Source organism: Jaculus jaculus, chromosome 14 (assembly GCF_020740685.1).
Source record: "Jaculus jaculus isolate mJacJac1 chromosome 14, mJacJac1.mat.Y.cur, whole genome shotgun sequence".
NCBI classification, from domain to species: Eukaryota; Metazoa; Chordata; class Mammalia; order Rodentia; family Dipodidae; genus Jaculus; species Jaculus jaculus.
Genome location: NC_059115.1, coordinates 53,716,001 through 53,731,441, shown reverse-complemented (window position 1 = coordinate 53,731,441; position 15,441 = coordinate 53,716,001). Strand labels below are relative to the sequence as shown.

Sequence of the window (15,441 nt, the reverse complement as noted above, 5' to 3'; positions counted from 1 at the left end):
GTCATATCGCAAGGCTCCTAAAGATTCCACAACCTTCCCAAAATAGTCCCACCAGCTACAAATTAAGTATTCAAACACACGAGTCTCTGGGAGTCATTTTGCATTCAAACCATGACATCTTCCCTCAAACACATATTAGATCAATACAAACTCTAAGTAGGAAATGTATTCCTAAGGTTAAGTGGAAAGTGCATCAACCTAAAAGGACATTCAGATTTAAGTGAGCCCACAGTTTCCTTGGTGATCAGGTTCAAATGCAGAGTGACTAGAGTCAGCATTTCTATCAAGGTTCTCCATACTGTGAGGAATAAGAATCTAAAAGTCCTGACTTCAAATTTGGATTCTCACCTCCTGCAGGTTTCCCATGTGTAAAGGGATGGGCTCTGGCTGGAGGCACTTCCCAGCTCTTACCAACAGCATCATCGTCAGGCGTGGATCGCAGACAAGGCTGTGGTGTGTCTATACTCTTCCTCCACCGTTACCACACTATGAAGATAAAACGTCAAGTTGAACACAAATGAGGCAGGAATTACAGTTTGTATCCTGACAATCCCAGAATGAATACAATTTTACTCACCTCATGCTTTGTGAATACTCAAAGCTTGGCCTTACTTAGATCACATGATCAACAAATGAACATTCTAATGGAGAAGCTGTTAGGGCGGTTTAATCCTTTGAATAGCTACCTCAAAGGCATAGTCTAATTACCTGTACTAATGAAGCCCAAGTCACAAATTTTTTTTTTTTTTTTTTGAGGTAGGGTCTCACTCTGGCTCAGGCTGACCTGGAATTCACTATGTAGTCTCAGGATGGCCTTGAACTCTTGGCGATCCTCCTACCTCTGCCTCCCGAGTGCTGGGATTAAAGGCGTGCGCCACCACGCCCGGCTAAGTCACAAAATATTTTACCTTTAGATCATAAACATTTTTAACTAGAGTACAAGTGAAACATATGACACAGCTTGACATTGCATGTTTTATTTTTATTTTTATTTATTTATTTGAGAGCAACAGACAGAGAGAGAAAGAGGGAGAGAGAGGAAGAGAGAGAATGGGCGCGCCAGGGCCTCCAGCCACTGCAAACGAACTCCAGATGCATGCGCCCCCTTGTGTATCTGGCTAACGTGGGACCTGGGTAATCGAGCCTCGAACCGGGGTCCTTAGGCTTCACAGGCAAGTGCTTAACCGCTAAGCCATCTCTCCAGCCCTGCATGTTTTTTATAATACACTTGTCAAGCATGATGGGCTTTGATACCATCTTGAAATTTTTCTTTTATTTGCTTTCAGGTGTTCCCTTAGTGAAACCATCCCAGAGACTATATCAGAATTAATAGCCACTTCTCACACTGTTCCCCACTGACATCTCACTGGACTCGGACTCACTTACAACATACCTGTTTGTGTCCCTCAGTAAATTATATGTTTCATAAAACAGCCTGATCAAGCATAATTTAACCATATAAGAGAACCAGGGATTGAGATAATATACTTTAGCATTGATCTGTCCTGGTCACAGAACCCAGAAGGCCATGGAAAGTTCGGGCCTGCATGATTTCCTCTGGCTTACTTTGAATAAACTTCTCTGTCCAGATTATAAATTCTGTTCACTTAGGAGACTTGAAACGCAAATGCCTTCAGGACCAGGGTGTTGGGGGGGTGGCGAAGGGGGGGGGGTCATAGGCGGTTAGAGTTCAGGTAGTGAAAAGAACCTGGATTAAATACATTTGTCTGAACTCAAGATTCAATTTCTTTAAATAAAACAAGGTTGAGGTCAATCAGAAACATAGCTAGAGAGTGTTTTATATCGCCTGGTTCTTGGTTTGTACAAAATCAGTATTTCCAACGTGTGTTTGGCCAAAAGAACAGTGATGGTATTAAAAATAAAATGGGATTATCCTGGGAATAAGAACAGCTGTTTTGTAGCATAAAATATTGCCCTATAGCACCAGGTTTTAACCCTTCAGTTCCTCAGTCAAGGAGACATCCAAGGAGTCTCAGTAGAGGGGCCAGAGCCATGGGGGTTGATGCATTCCAGGCTTTAGTGAGATAAACATCATCCCCCCCCCACTGTGCCCCTTTCTATCATTTGATCATGTTGTTTAATCTCTATGAGCCTCGGTTTTCTCATCTTGCAGCCTTGTTGTGAGGAAAGAATGGGATGGACAGGGGACAAGGAAGGAAGGAAGGAGGAAGGGAAGGAAGGGAGGGAGGAAAAAGAAAATCAAGGCAAAGAAAAGAACAGGAAAGAAAAGAGGATGTGGGCTGGAGAGATGGCTTAGCAGTTAAGTTCTTGCCTGTGAAGCCTGAGGACCTTGGTTCGAGGCTCGATTCCCCAGTACCCACATAAGCCAGATACACAAGAAGGTGCATGCATATGGAGTTCGTTTGTAGTCGCTGGGGCCCTGGTGTGCCCGTTCTCTTTCTATCTGCCTCTTTCTCTCTCTGTCCTGTCACTCTCAAATAAATAAAAATAAGCAAAAAATTAAAAAAAGAAAAGAAAAGAGGATGGAGCTTGTCAAGGAAAGAGCAAAGCAGAACTGGATGAAAGACAGAACAGCAGCTTTGTTAGTGCCTCATTCAATTATAACAATCTTTCCCTCGTTGTTATTTCTCTTAGACATTTTTTTTTTAATTTATTTGAGAGCGACAGACACAGAGAGAAAGACAGATAGAGGGAGAGAGAGAGAATGGGCGCGCCAGGGCCTCCAGCCTCTGCAAACGAACTCCAGACGCGTGCGCCCCCTTGTGCATCTGGCTAACGTGGGACCTGGGGAACCGAGCCTCGAACCGGGGTCCTTAGGCTTCACAGGCAAGCGCTTAACCGCTAAGCCATCTCTCCAGCCCTCTCTTAGACATTTTACATTGTCTTGGAATTCCTTGTGAACTAACATTGCCCACAATGGAGACTGTTTTGTCTTGAAAAAGGTTTTGTGCAGGACCTGGGGGTGGGGGTGGGGGGAGCAATGCTTCTTTTTAGAAGAAAGTGAATTGGGAAATCCACGTGTCCACTCACAGTGACAGCAGGAGGGACCTCAGTCTCATTCCTAGTTTTCCATTTGTTTCCCTTAAGACTCAAAGCCAACAATGGTAAGTTTAACTATTCCCAACATAGAGCAATTTGCCTTCTCCTCAGGCTCCTTGTCCAAGAGTTTTTGTTTTGTTTTCGGTGAGCAGAGCTTGACTATTTTAAGATGAACTCTTGTAATTGCTAAGTCTGCCTTCCCTAATTCCTAAGGAAGATCCACTGGCCTTCAACAGGAATTAGAGAAAAAACAGAAATATGGCATCTAAATGAGGAGTCTTGAGGCTTTGGTGCAGGCTGTCTGCGTCAGGCAGAGGTTTGAAGCAGTAGGGAGGTCCACCTTGCTGTCATGGCACGATAGTGGACATTTGGACCCAAGGTGACAACCTTGAGTCAAGCTTGAGAATTACTCTGTGAGAAAATGGTTCACACCTGCCCACTGTTCACCCATCCCCAGTAAGGCTGGGAAGGAATAGGATGGGGCCAGCTCACTTCCCACTACATGAGATGGTAAAGGAAGTAACTCCCATCAGCGCTCGGCCATGGCTGTCAAAGGTAGCTGGTAGCCTGCCTGAGCCAGCTCAAAAGCTGACTGTTATATACCGAAGGAATGGATTTCTTTTTTAAAGAGTATTCTCCCCATGCAAAATGCTGGAGTGTATTTTGTTTCTGGTTCACTTGCTGTCACATGTGTCATTTGTTCCCAACTTCTGACGTGTGTGTTTGTTTTCTGTGTGTTGCAGGCAGCATAGTGTACCTCGGGATGATGGTGGGGGCGTTCTTCTGGGGAGGACTGGCAGACAAAGTGGGAAGGAAGCAGTCTCTTCTGATCTGCATGTCTGTCAACGGATGCTTTGCCTTCCTCTCTTCATTCGTCCAAGGCTATGGATTCTTTCTCTTCTGTCGCTTGCTTTCGGGATTCGGGTAAGGCTTTCTCCTTCCCATTCTATAGTAATACATTTATTCAGAAGTGTGCGCGCCCTTCGATCTGTAAGAACTCATGACCAAGAAATTATATTTAACACATCTTCTCTATTTGAGAGGCCACGGTAATTATTAATCTTTGAATCTTGAAAGAAACCTATGTTTTTGTGCTGATGGGTTTATGTATTACTTTTAGGAAGATGGTATCATTTTAATGGAATTTTGTTTCCTTTGTTAGTCACATTTGCACGTATGTATTTCTTTCTAATATTAAATTTAAGTGAGAATGAGTTGTACCTACTATGAACTAATGAATGGTCTACACCATTTAGGGATGGCTCATCAATCCAGGATCAGAGTGTCTCAAATAACTGTGGCTTATTGATCTATATTACCTGTGTGTATTTAACTAAGATAGCAGCCTGCTTTGGGAGGCATAATATGTTCTTTCTGTAAGTTGCTGGCTTCCGTTGAATTAACAGGAACTGTGGTATTTGCCAAGAACAGTGACATAGGACAGCCAATGACGTGACTGTTTTCTTAAAAGAAGAAAGCAAAGAAGGAAGTAAGAGAGGGTTGGAGGAAGCGGGGGTGGGCGGAGAGAAGGAAAAGGGATTTAATAGGGGAATGGGCGTATGAGATTTTAGAGACCGAAAAGTCCCATTACATTTTTTTAAAATTATTTATTTTTGAGAAAGGGGCAGAGAGAGAGAGAGAATGGGTGTCTGGGCCTCTGCATCACTGTGCGTCAGGCTACGTGGGACCTGGAGGTTCGAACATGAGTTCTTAGGCTTCTCAGACAAGCATCTTAACCGCTAAGCCATCTCTCCAGCCCTCCCACTACATTTTATCATGTATGTAGAACTCAGGTGTTCAGCCTAAGCTGAAAACCCTCAGAGCCCAGGAAACCAGTAGTGTAACCCTAAACCCGAGGCCAGAGGGCTGAGAACCTGGGGAGCCAGGGACACTGGTGAGAGTCCAGATTGCAAACGCCAGAGCACATGCAGTAATGACGCTGAAGGGTGGGGCCCCAGGCGACTGAACTGTGCCTGCCCACATTGAAGGTGCATCTTCCCACTTAATTCATAGACTCACGTGCCAGTCTGCTCCTCCAGGAAAGCATTCAGAGACAGAGTCATTGTGTACCAGCTGTGTCGTTTCCCTTTAATCCGATCAAGTCAACACCTGGAAGTGGCCACCATAGGGACGCTCTTCCTTGTGTGCGTTCGTGGACGATTCTATCGACAGCAGCTGGGCGGGGTGCTGCCCCCCATGACCCAGAGTGCTTCTGGACAGCTCGAGAGTTGATCTGCAGACCCTGCCCCCACTTCCCTAGGGAGTCTCTTTCACCCATGGGTCTTTCCTCTAATTCAGCAAAACAACTAAAAGTAAACATTTAAAAATCTATTTCTGGACACCAAGCTGGACTTTTCAAGGCTAGAGCCAAGTCCTAAGCCCAGTATACTCACGGTGTGGTACTAAATTTAAAAAAAGAAAGCAGGGCTGGAGAGATGGCTTAGCGGTTAAGCGCTTGCCTGTGAAGCCTAAGGACCCCGGTTCGAGGCTCGGTTCCCCAGGTCCCACGTTAGCCAGATGCACAAGGGGGCGCACGCGCCTGGAGTTCGTTTGCAGAGGCTGGAAGCCCTGGTGCGCCCATTCTCTCTCTCTCCCTCTATCTGTCCTTCTCTCTGTGTCTGTCGCTCTCAAATAAATAAATAAATAAATAAATAAATAAATAAATAAATAAATAAAGCAAAGCAGCCAGATTGCTCTCCCAAGAGCCACCTTCCAACAGTCAGTATCTAACATGAGTTTACAGCGGCCTTGGGAGGCTCACAGAAGAAGGATAAAACGATGACATCGTGAATGAGAAGCCAGTTTCAACTTAAGAGCCTTTCTTGTTTTGTTTATTTTATTCTATTAGAGAGTGTGAAAGAGAGAATTGGCAAGCCAGGGCCTCAGCCACTGAAATCAAACTAAAGATGCTTGGGCCACCTAGTCAGCATATGCAACCTTGCACCTTTTTGTGTCTGGCTCACATGGGATCTGGAGAGTTGAACATGGGTCCTTAGCCTTCACAGGCAAGAGCCTTAACTGCTAAGCCATCTCGCTAGCCCTCTTTCTTATTTTTAAAGGCAAAGGCATATATATTTCCACCCTTCAGTCCAATTACTTATGACATTAGTACCTAAGTAGTGAATGTCTTATTGTGTTTGATTCCTTTTTATTTAATTATTTTGTATTAAAACTGAAACTGGAGCTGGGCATGGCAGTCCACACCTTTAGTCCCAGCATTCAAGAAACAGAGATAGGAGGATCAGCATGAGTTTGAGGCCACCCTGAGACTTCCTAGTGAATTTCAAGTCAGCCTGGGCTAGAGGGAAACCCTACCTCAATAAAACAGAAAAAAAAAAAAAGAACTAAAACTGGAAAATAACACTCTCATACTAGAGACCTTCAATAAAAGATTATATTAGCCAGGTGTGGTGGTTTATGCCTGTAATCCCAGTACTTAAGAGTCTGAGGCAAAAGATTGTTGGTACCCTCTTTTCCCTCACTCCTGACCCATTCTGTACCAACACGTGATCTATCCATACAAAATATGTTGTTAATAATAATAAACAAGAAAAATATTTAATAAAAGGATTGTTGGGAATTCAAGGCCAGCCTGGGGCTCCAAAGGGGTTCCAGGACAGCCTTGGCTATAAAGTGAGACCCTATCTTAAAAAAAAAATCATGCTATATCTACGTAACTCAGAAGCTCTTTCCATCCATAGCTTATTCATTGTTTGAAACATTTCATTTGTTTGTTTGTTTGAGAGGGATGGAGAGAAAGGCAGGTAGAGAGAGAATGGGCACGCCAGGGCCTCTAACCACTGCAAATGCACTCCAGACACACACGCCACCTTGTGCATCTGGCTTTATATGAGTCCTGGGGAATTGAAACTGGGTTCATAGGCTTTGGAGGCAAGTGCCTTAACTACTAAGCCACCTCTCCACCTCCGATTCATCTTACAAATCGAGGGAAATTACATGCTAAGGAAATTGGGATTTTTTCCATGCAGGCCTCTGGTACTCAGACCTCCCTACAGAAGATGGATTGTGCAGTGACCAGAACTTGTCCTTCTTTCCATTTCGAAAGTAGCACTTACCCTGTATCCCAGAAGGCTTGTATGTCTGTCTCTCTCTTTCTCCCTCCCTCCCTCACCCTGTCTCCCCATGCATGTCAATTCCAAAGAGCTTAGACTGTCGTTTCTCTCTACAGCTGGCCGTCAGTATCCGGGGAGGCATTGGTTCCAGGATTTTCCCAAATGTAGGATTCAATATCCACGGATGCTCAAGTTTCTTATAGAAATAGTGTAGTCTTTGCATATGATCTACACATTCCTCTCATACACTTCCAATCATCTCTAGAATATTGTAATACCTAATAACATAGATGCTAAGTCAACAGTTATTGTGTAATTGTAGAATAATGGCAAAAAAAGACTGCATACATTCCATCAAAGACAATACCATTTCAAAACATTGTCAGTATGTGCTCAGTGGAATTCAACCTTAGATCTGTAAACAAGAGCAAAACTTCTGCTTAATTGTCCAAGCAAAGGTGGTCGTGGGTACTGACAGCAGGAGCAGGCAGCAGTCACAACTGCTTGGCACTGCACACCAGCGACATTGACCTATGAACTATGATTCTCCAGGAAGTGAAACAGGATGCTAGAAAATTATTGCTTGATCCGTATATGCAAAAAATCCCATACTGAGCAAATAAAACCCTAACTTGACCCACAAGATAGACAGTAATGGCTCCCAGGTCCAGTTCCCAGGCTGGAGCCACTTACAGACCCAGAAGCCCTTGAATAAGAGAGAGACCAGGACCCTGTGAGGAAGGACACCACAATATTACCAAAAATTAATGCTGCTAAGATTTCTCTCAGCCTTCTTCCAAAGGGATGACAGCTCTGAAAAGTCAGGTTTGGGAAGGCTTAACCAGACACGGTCCCCAGGGCCATCCTGTCCTTCTGGTTCATCAGTCAGCACGGGGACTTTTGGAGGTCAGGTAACTGGTGACATTTTAGCTCAGGTCTGTCTCGTAGTGCGTCAGGGAGTCATGGGCTCCATCCTGCAGTTCTGGAATGCTGCACGGGAGGAGACCTGCCCAGCATCAGCACAGGAGCGGCGCCTTGGCAGAGTACCTGCCCACTCCCCCAGCCCCGGCCCCCTCCGCCAAGTCTATTCCCTGGGAATTTCCGAACACAGAGAGAGGTTGTGGGTCACCAGTCCAAGCCCTGCCTTTTGCAGATATAGAGTCAAGGAGGACTACACCAGGTATTAAGTTGCGGCCAGAACTTTTAACTTACAATTCCATGAGTAAATAAACTGGACATCCTGAGTCCAAAGCTTGGGTGTCTTCCTCCTGATGTTGTTGTGAGGTCAATATCCTGTTCTTGGTTTTGCATATGCAAGGGGCTGTGAGAAGGCTGAGGTCTGCCCAGGTTTATGACTTCGTTATTCTTAAGTGTGCTTGCCTTTGGGGCGGGGGGGGGGGGGGGGGAGGGAGGAGAAGGACTTTTTGACATAAAATTTCAGTAAGAGACTCAGACAGGCCTCAAAACCTGATCCTCCTGCCTCAGCCTCTTTAATGCTAGCATTACAGGCACATGCTACCACACCCAGATTTTGTACTTTCTTGACCTGCCAAGCATGATGGCTGATATGGATCGTCAACTTCACAGGATTTGCAGTCACCAAGGAAACAAGCCTCTGAGCACATGTATCATAATTTTCCTAGATTAAGTCCGTTGAGTTGGGAAATACCACCCTAAGAGTGGGCAGCACTTCCCATGGGACGGGGTGCCAAACTGACTCCAAACGCGAAAGCGAGTTGAGCACCAGCGTCCAGGTCCCTGTTGCGTGACTGTGGGTCAGACGTGGACTGCTGCCTCGTGTCCCCATCACCGCCCTTCCCCAGCGTCACGGACTCCGCCCCCTCCAACTGTAAGCGGAAATAAACTCTTCCTTCATTAAATTTCTTTGTGTCGTGTATTTTGTCACAAAACAAGGAAAATAACTTAGTCAAGTCATGAGTGTATCTTCATAAAGACATAAATATGGGCTGGAGAAATGGCTTAGTAGCTAAGGAGCAAAGCCAAAGGACCCAGGTTTGATTCTCAGGACCCACATAAACCAGATGCACAAGGTGGTGGGTGTATCTGGAGTTTGTTTGCAGTGGCTCATGGCCCTGGTGCACCCGTTTTTGTTTTCTCTCTCTCTCTCTTTATCTGCCTCTTTCTCTCTCTCTCTCTCTCAAACAAATAAGTTTAGAATAAATAGATAAATATAAATATGCCTAACTACAACATTCCCTAAGGCTTTAAATAATTATTCTGCACAAAGATTTTCCTGCTGGGGACATAAATGTCGGTGGGAATGAGCAGGACATCCCCAATTATTCATTTGTCATTCACTTTCCTAAATGAATCTCATACCAAAGAACCTGCATGTCCCTCTTCTCTTTTGTTACAGAAAATTAGAAAGATGAGAGATGGAGTTGGCACCACTGATTTATTTTCATTTGTCCCAGAATTAAATTATTTGTTTCCAGTCACTGTTAATTATGGGAATGAAAATGCGTTGGATGCCAGGCAATGTCAAAGCTGGGAGCTGCTCACTGAGGGCCTGGCACAGCTAAGCATGAAGGTCAGGAGAAAAATCTAATAGCAACAGGAATGAAAATGAAATTTCACTGTGTCTGTGTATTGGAAATGAAAGAGGAGTCATTTCTGCCTGTGTGAGTGGAACCTAACAACCATATGTCATGGCTGTCTGCAAAATCTACTCATCAGCTGCAGTGGGTTACAGTAAGAACACCTTGGCTTTGCAGAAATCATGTCCACTGGCAGAGTTCTTTTTTATTTAAACTAGTTTTTGTTCATTTTTTAAATTTATTTGAGAGGAACAGACAGGCAGAGAAAAAGGCAGAGTTAAAGAGAGCAAGAATGGGCGTGCCAGGGCCTCCAGCCACTGTGAACGAACTCCAGATGCGTGCATCCCCCTTGTGCATCTGGCTAATGTGGGTCCTGGTGAATCTATCCTCGAACCGGGGTCCTTAGGCTTCACATGCAAGTGCTTAACTGCTAAGCCATCGCCAGCCCCACTGCCAGAGTTTTTCAGAGCACTTTAGATGCAGCATACCATTTTACCTTCAAGACTGCTTTTCAAAATTAAGCATGCACAAATCTGCTTCTATTTAACTCGAAAACTGAGGCCTACATAGGCCATTATTTCCCAATGCTCACTAGCTCCTGGGTTTTCTGATTTTTAGTCTGATTCAGAGCTATACAGTTTTCCTTTCAAAAATGTCCTACCTCCTAAGAAATGTTTCACTTGCTACATTGGGGGGAAAAAAAAATGAAGATACATTGAAAAAATTCAAGACTTTAAATGTGTTTTACCAAACACATCTATAGTGCTGGCCCTGTAGAGGTGCTGGGTTCCGCTCTATACAAATTGGCTCATTTAAACCTTATTCCCCAGGAGAAAAAAAATACAGATGAGGTTGAGGAAGAGAGAACTCTTCAAGGTCACAATGATTATTGGTCAAGCCAGGCTCCGCTGGGTCTCTTACTCTACCAGAAAGGTCTCTGGTCTCCTATGATGACTTCCCCTAGACATCCTGACATATCAGTCCAGGAAGATCTCTGTTGTCATAAAATTAGAGTGGGAAGGGCTTTTCCCAACAAGCAAAATGAGGCAACAGTTGACTAGATTATCTTTAACTCAAACAATAATCTCAAACTCAGTTGTAAACAGTGAGTCAGTGTTTTCTTAGAGGTGTGTCATTCCACATGGTAACTACTGGCCACATGCTTAGAATGTGACTGGAGATACAAATTTAAAATATATAGCACTAGATCTTGAAGATTTAGCATACGTAACAAATGCAAAACACCTCATTAATTATTTTTACGTTTAGCATGTGTTAAATGATAATACTTGGCACTTATTGGGTTAGGTGAATATGTATCAAGATTAACTTCTCTTGATATTTCCCCTTTTTAAGTCTCACTTCTGTAAAATCTTAAATTATGCCTGTGGCTCATATTATATTTCTAATGGAAGGCACTGCCTTAGACGATGCCTTTTATAAGACTGACATAAAAAGTGAAGATTTTTATTTATTTATTTATTTATTTATTTATTTATTTATTTTATTATTTGAGAGCGACAGACAGAGAGAAAGACAGATAGAGGGAGAGAGAGGGAATGGGCGCACCAGGGCTTCCAGCCTCTGCAAACGAACTCCAGACGCGTGCGCCCCCTTGTGCATCTGGCTAACGTGGGATCTGGGGAACCGAGCCTCGAACCAGTGTCCTTAGGCTTCACAGGCAAGTGCTTAACCGCTAAGCCATCTCTCCAGCCCAAAAGTGAAGATTTTGGCACAACTTACCACTCTATGCTTGAGCAAAGTATTATTGATGCCAGAGGAGAAGGAAAAAAAATTCATATTCATAATATCGAATTCTCCCAAATGAGCTCGGCACAATCTTTATCATTCACTCTGAGAGCCCCTTGAGCAAGGGAACTTGTGTTCCTGCCTGGATCTCCAGCAACTGGTGGTTTCCTGGTACAGATCTTGCTGGGTGAAGGAGCGTATGCAGGGATGATGGATGGAGAGTAAGTAGAGGATCAGGGGAAGGGCTAGATAAGATGTAAGGAACAAAAGGCTGGATATGTTTTGGGGGGTTTTCTAATTTCTTACAGTTTTCATGATCCTCTTCATCTTTATTCATAGTACCTTTTGGGTGTCAAGGGAATACATCCTTCCAACACTCTCAGCAGCGAGATGGGCTCTTCTTTTCAAGGCAACACCCAAGCCCTGCTCTGTGACTACACCATTGCTCCCCGTGGCACTGGGCTCCTCTGCAGGTTCACACACACACACACACACACACACACACACACACACACACACACACAGGTTTAGCGGACCAACCTACCTGTACCCAAGAACTAGGGGTGCCACAGTGTGATGCGGGGGGTGGTCGTGCTCTCATTGTATTTTGGTTCTTTTTAGCAGCTCACAGTTTTTTTTGCCCAAATTATACTTTACAGATCAATGTTTTTAAATAATCAAACTTTCTACCAAATGCTATGCCCATCGTTTACATAAAACTGGGAAGATAAAAATTTCTAGTATTCAGGAAGATGATGATGATAAGTTTTTTGAGGTAGGGTCTCACTCTGGTCCAGGCTGACCTGGAATTCTCTATGGAGTTTCAGGGTGGCCTCGAACTCACAGCAATCCTCCTACTTCTGCCTCCCGAGTGCTGGGATTAAAGGCGTGCGCCACCACACCCAGCTTGATTATTATTTTTTAATGGTGGCTTTGGAGACTGGAGAACTGAAGCTGCCCAAGTCGTACGTCCTTTAGCACTGCCACTGGCTGAGGAGACCCGTCCTTGATTGGATGGTGGGAGCATTCTCAGTAAGTGTGCTTCTCCGAATTTTTCTGTCCTGATGACTTGTGACAAGCTCATGTGCTGTGGTCGCTGCAGCACTCTGACACTGGGAGCTAACACAGCCTACTGGGGGAGGGTTAGGCCCACGGTCTTTCCTCTCAGCCCCAGAACAACCCCCCGAGGTCCGCGATATCCCATCACCCTCATAAAACAGAAGAGGTTGGCTGGTCTATCTTTTGAACTTCTGCTTTGATTTCTTATTTCTGGGAGCAAATTATTTTTATTCTTATATATTTGAGGGAGAGGGAAGGAGGGAGAGAAAATAGGCTCACAAGGGCCTTTAGCCCTTGCAAATGAACTCCAGACGTGTGCGCAACTTTGTGCATCTGGCTTACGGGGGTCCTGGAGAATCAAACCTGGGTCCTTTGGCTTTGCAGATAAGCACCTTAATCTCTAAGTCATGTCTCCAACCCTTCGGGGTGCAATTTAAAACGTAATGAATCGGTTCTGAATGGCTATGCAATTGCTTGGAAATACAGCATCTTCCCTCCTTTTTGTTGACTCTCAGTAAGGATTAAAAGGATACTTTTCATGCAACTTATTTGTAATCATGATTCTTGGCACAGATGAGACCATTCACTGTTCTTTGTATGAGTTCATAATGCTTGTCTTAACAAAAGCTGCCAGAGTGAGCTCCTGGTAGACTTTGCCCTCTGTTTATTATCTGCACAGGACATATAGCTTTCCAGTGATTATCCAACTTCTCTCTAATTATGCTCTTGCATAAAGCCCCACTTCCCAATAGCATGGGAAGTGGGAGATAGAGGGATAAAATTGTTTGAAAAATCATGTTCTGAAATAAACTAAAATGAAATTATTCTTCATCATATGTTTGTTGCAGAATTAACGTGGAACCAAATTACTTAGTATAATCCCTCCTCAGGCCAAGAGGCCGTCAGACATTCCCTAATTTCTCCCCTGTTTATGTCACGCCCGAAGCCCCTGCAAGTATAGTTACTCTTTTTATCTATCACTTCCCTTTTTCATTGTGAATTCTGAACTTCTCTTTGCCTGAACAGCCAGTGTGTTGGGCAGATTTTCATGACCATAACAAAACAGCCAGCTTTGCACCTCCTTGCAACTGGGAAAGCGGGATTAGGACTCAAATATGTGCTTCAAGGAAACACCCTCAGTGACCATAGCGCCTTCTACTAGATTCCATCACATGTCAGAAGTGGCATGAGCTGGATACTTTGGAGAAAAGTGATCCAAACCCTAACAGCAGCCTATATAACTCAACATGATGAAGCACTGGCATTAATATTCCTTCTGAACTGGAGTAATGTGAGGTGTGGATGGAAAATATGCTGCCATTAAGACCGTCGGACTTCCCAGTTTCTAGAAGTCTTGTGCAGTCAAATGTGGCATCTTCCATTTCCTTCCATCTGATTCAATTTATGTCTTATGTTTCCCAACAAAAGAAAAGGAATAGGGCTGGAGAGATGGTGTAGCGGTTAAGCGCTTGCCTGTGATGCCTAAGGACCCCGGTTCGAGGCTCGGTTCCCCAGGTCCCACGTTAGCCAGATGCACAAGGGGGCGCACGCGTCTGGAGTTCGTTTGCAGAGGCTGGAAGCCCTGGCGCGCCCATTCTCTCTCTCTCCCTCTATCTATATTTCTCTCTGTGTCTGTCGCTTTCAAATAAATAAATAAATAATTAAAAAAAAAAGAAAAGAAAAGGAATAGAATTCCATCTAGAAAGCTGGGGTAATCTTTGCCTTACACAGTATCCCAACCATGGCTTTGCCTTAGATAATTGAGCAAACAAGCCAGGCGTGGTGGCGCACGCCTTTAATCCCAGCACTCGGGAGGCAGAGGTAGGAGGATCACCGAGAGCTCGAGGTCACCCTGAGACTACAGAGTGAATTCCAGGTCAGCCTGGGCCAGAGTGAGACCCTACCTTGAAAAACTGAAAAAAAAAAAAAAGATTATTGAGCAAACAAAGTAAATATGCTATATGATATACCCTTATTGAATCATCCTCATATCTCATGAAGTCTGTGTATTGATTTTGGGGAGAATCCTAGCTTATTCCAGAAATGTGTTTTAAAATAGAATTTCTTATTTTTGTCATTTTATAATTAATATAAAAATAAAACTAATGTTATTAACATTCATATGATTTTATTAAAATTTTCATTACCTCAAACTCTGAAATACCAAATATAAATATCCAATTTCATATATGTAGCTTCAATTATTTTGTGTCTGGATAATCTTCTCCCTATACAGAGTATAGATTTCAACAGTTATTCTGTCTGTATCTCCTATTATCAGGAATAATTAAGATTCGAGAATTTTTGGCAGCCCATAAAATAGACTTAATGTCTAATACTAAGCAAATCAGAGTGCTTAGTGTGTATAAAATATTTCATCAAAAATTAAGAGAAAGGAACAAGAAAAATTTCAACAGTAGCTAATTATCATTGTATATCAAACAATAAGCTTTTCCTGTTAATTGAATTTAAGAATGTATTACCCTTCAGATAATATAAAAGATAATTATTTTATGCCTTGTATTATGGATTTTTGAAATATAAAACCAATTATATTTTCTACATTAAGCCTCCATTCATTACACTATTTCCCAACCTTAGTACTATTAATAATTTGGTGTGGGTGATATTTTTTTTCATAGAGAGCTGTCCTATTTTTTTTTTAAATTTATTTATTTGAGAGCCACAGAGACAGAGAGAAAGACAGATAGAGGGAGAGAGAGAGAATGGGCGCGCCAGGGCTTCCAGCCTCTGCAAACGAACTCCAGACGCGTATGCCCCCTTGTGCATCTGGCTAACGTGGGACCTGGGGAACCGAGCCTCGAACCGGGGTCCTTAGGCTTCACGGGCAAGCGCTTAACCGCTAAGCCATCTTTCCAGCCCGAGCTGTCCTATTTTTTTTTTTAATTTTTATTTATTTATTTATTTGAAAGCGACAGACACAGAGAGAAATACAGATAGAGGGAGAGAGAGAGAATGGG

At 43.5% G+C, this 15,441-nt stretch overlaps 1 protein-coding gene across 1 annotated transcript in view; it reads left to right on the top strand.

Annotated features, from left to right (window-relative positions):
• Positions 1–15,441, top strand: part of Sv2c (synaptic vesicle glycoprotein 2C) — a 213,623-nt gene that overhangs the window by 93,936 nt on the left and 104,246 nt on the right. The window contains exon 3 of the mRNA XM_004651529.3: positions 3,765–3,945. Coding sequence (XP_004651586.1) covers positions 3,765–3,945 — 181 coding nt within the window. The remainder of the gene's footprint in view (positions 1–3,764; positions 3,946–15,441) is intronic.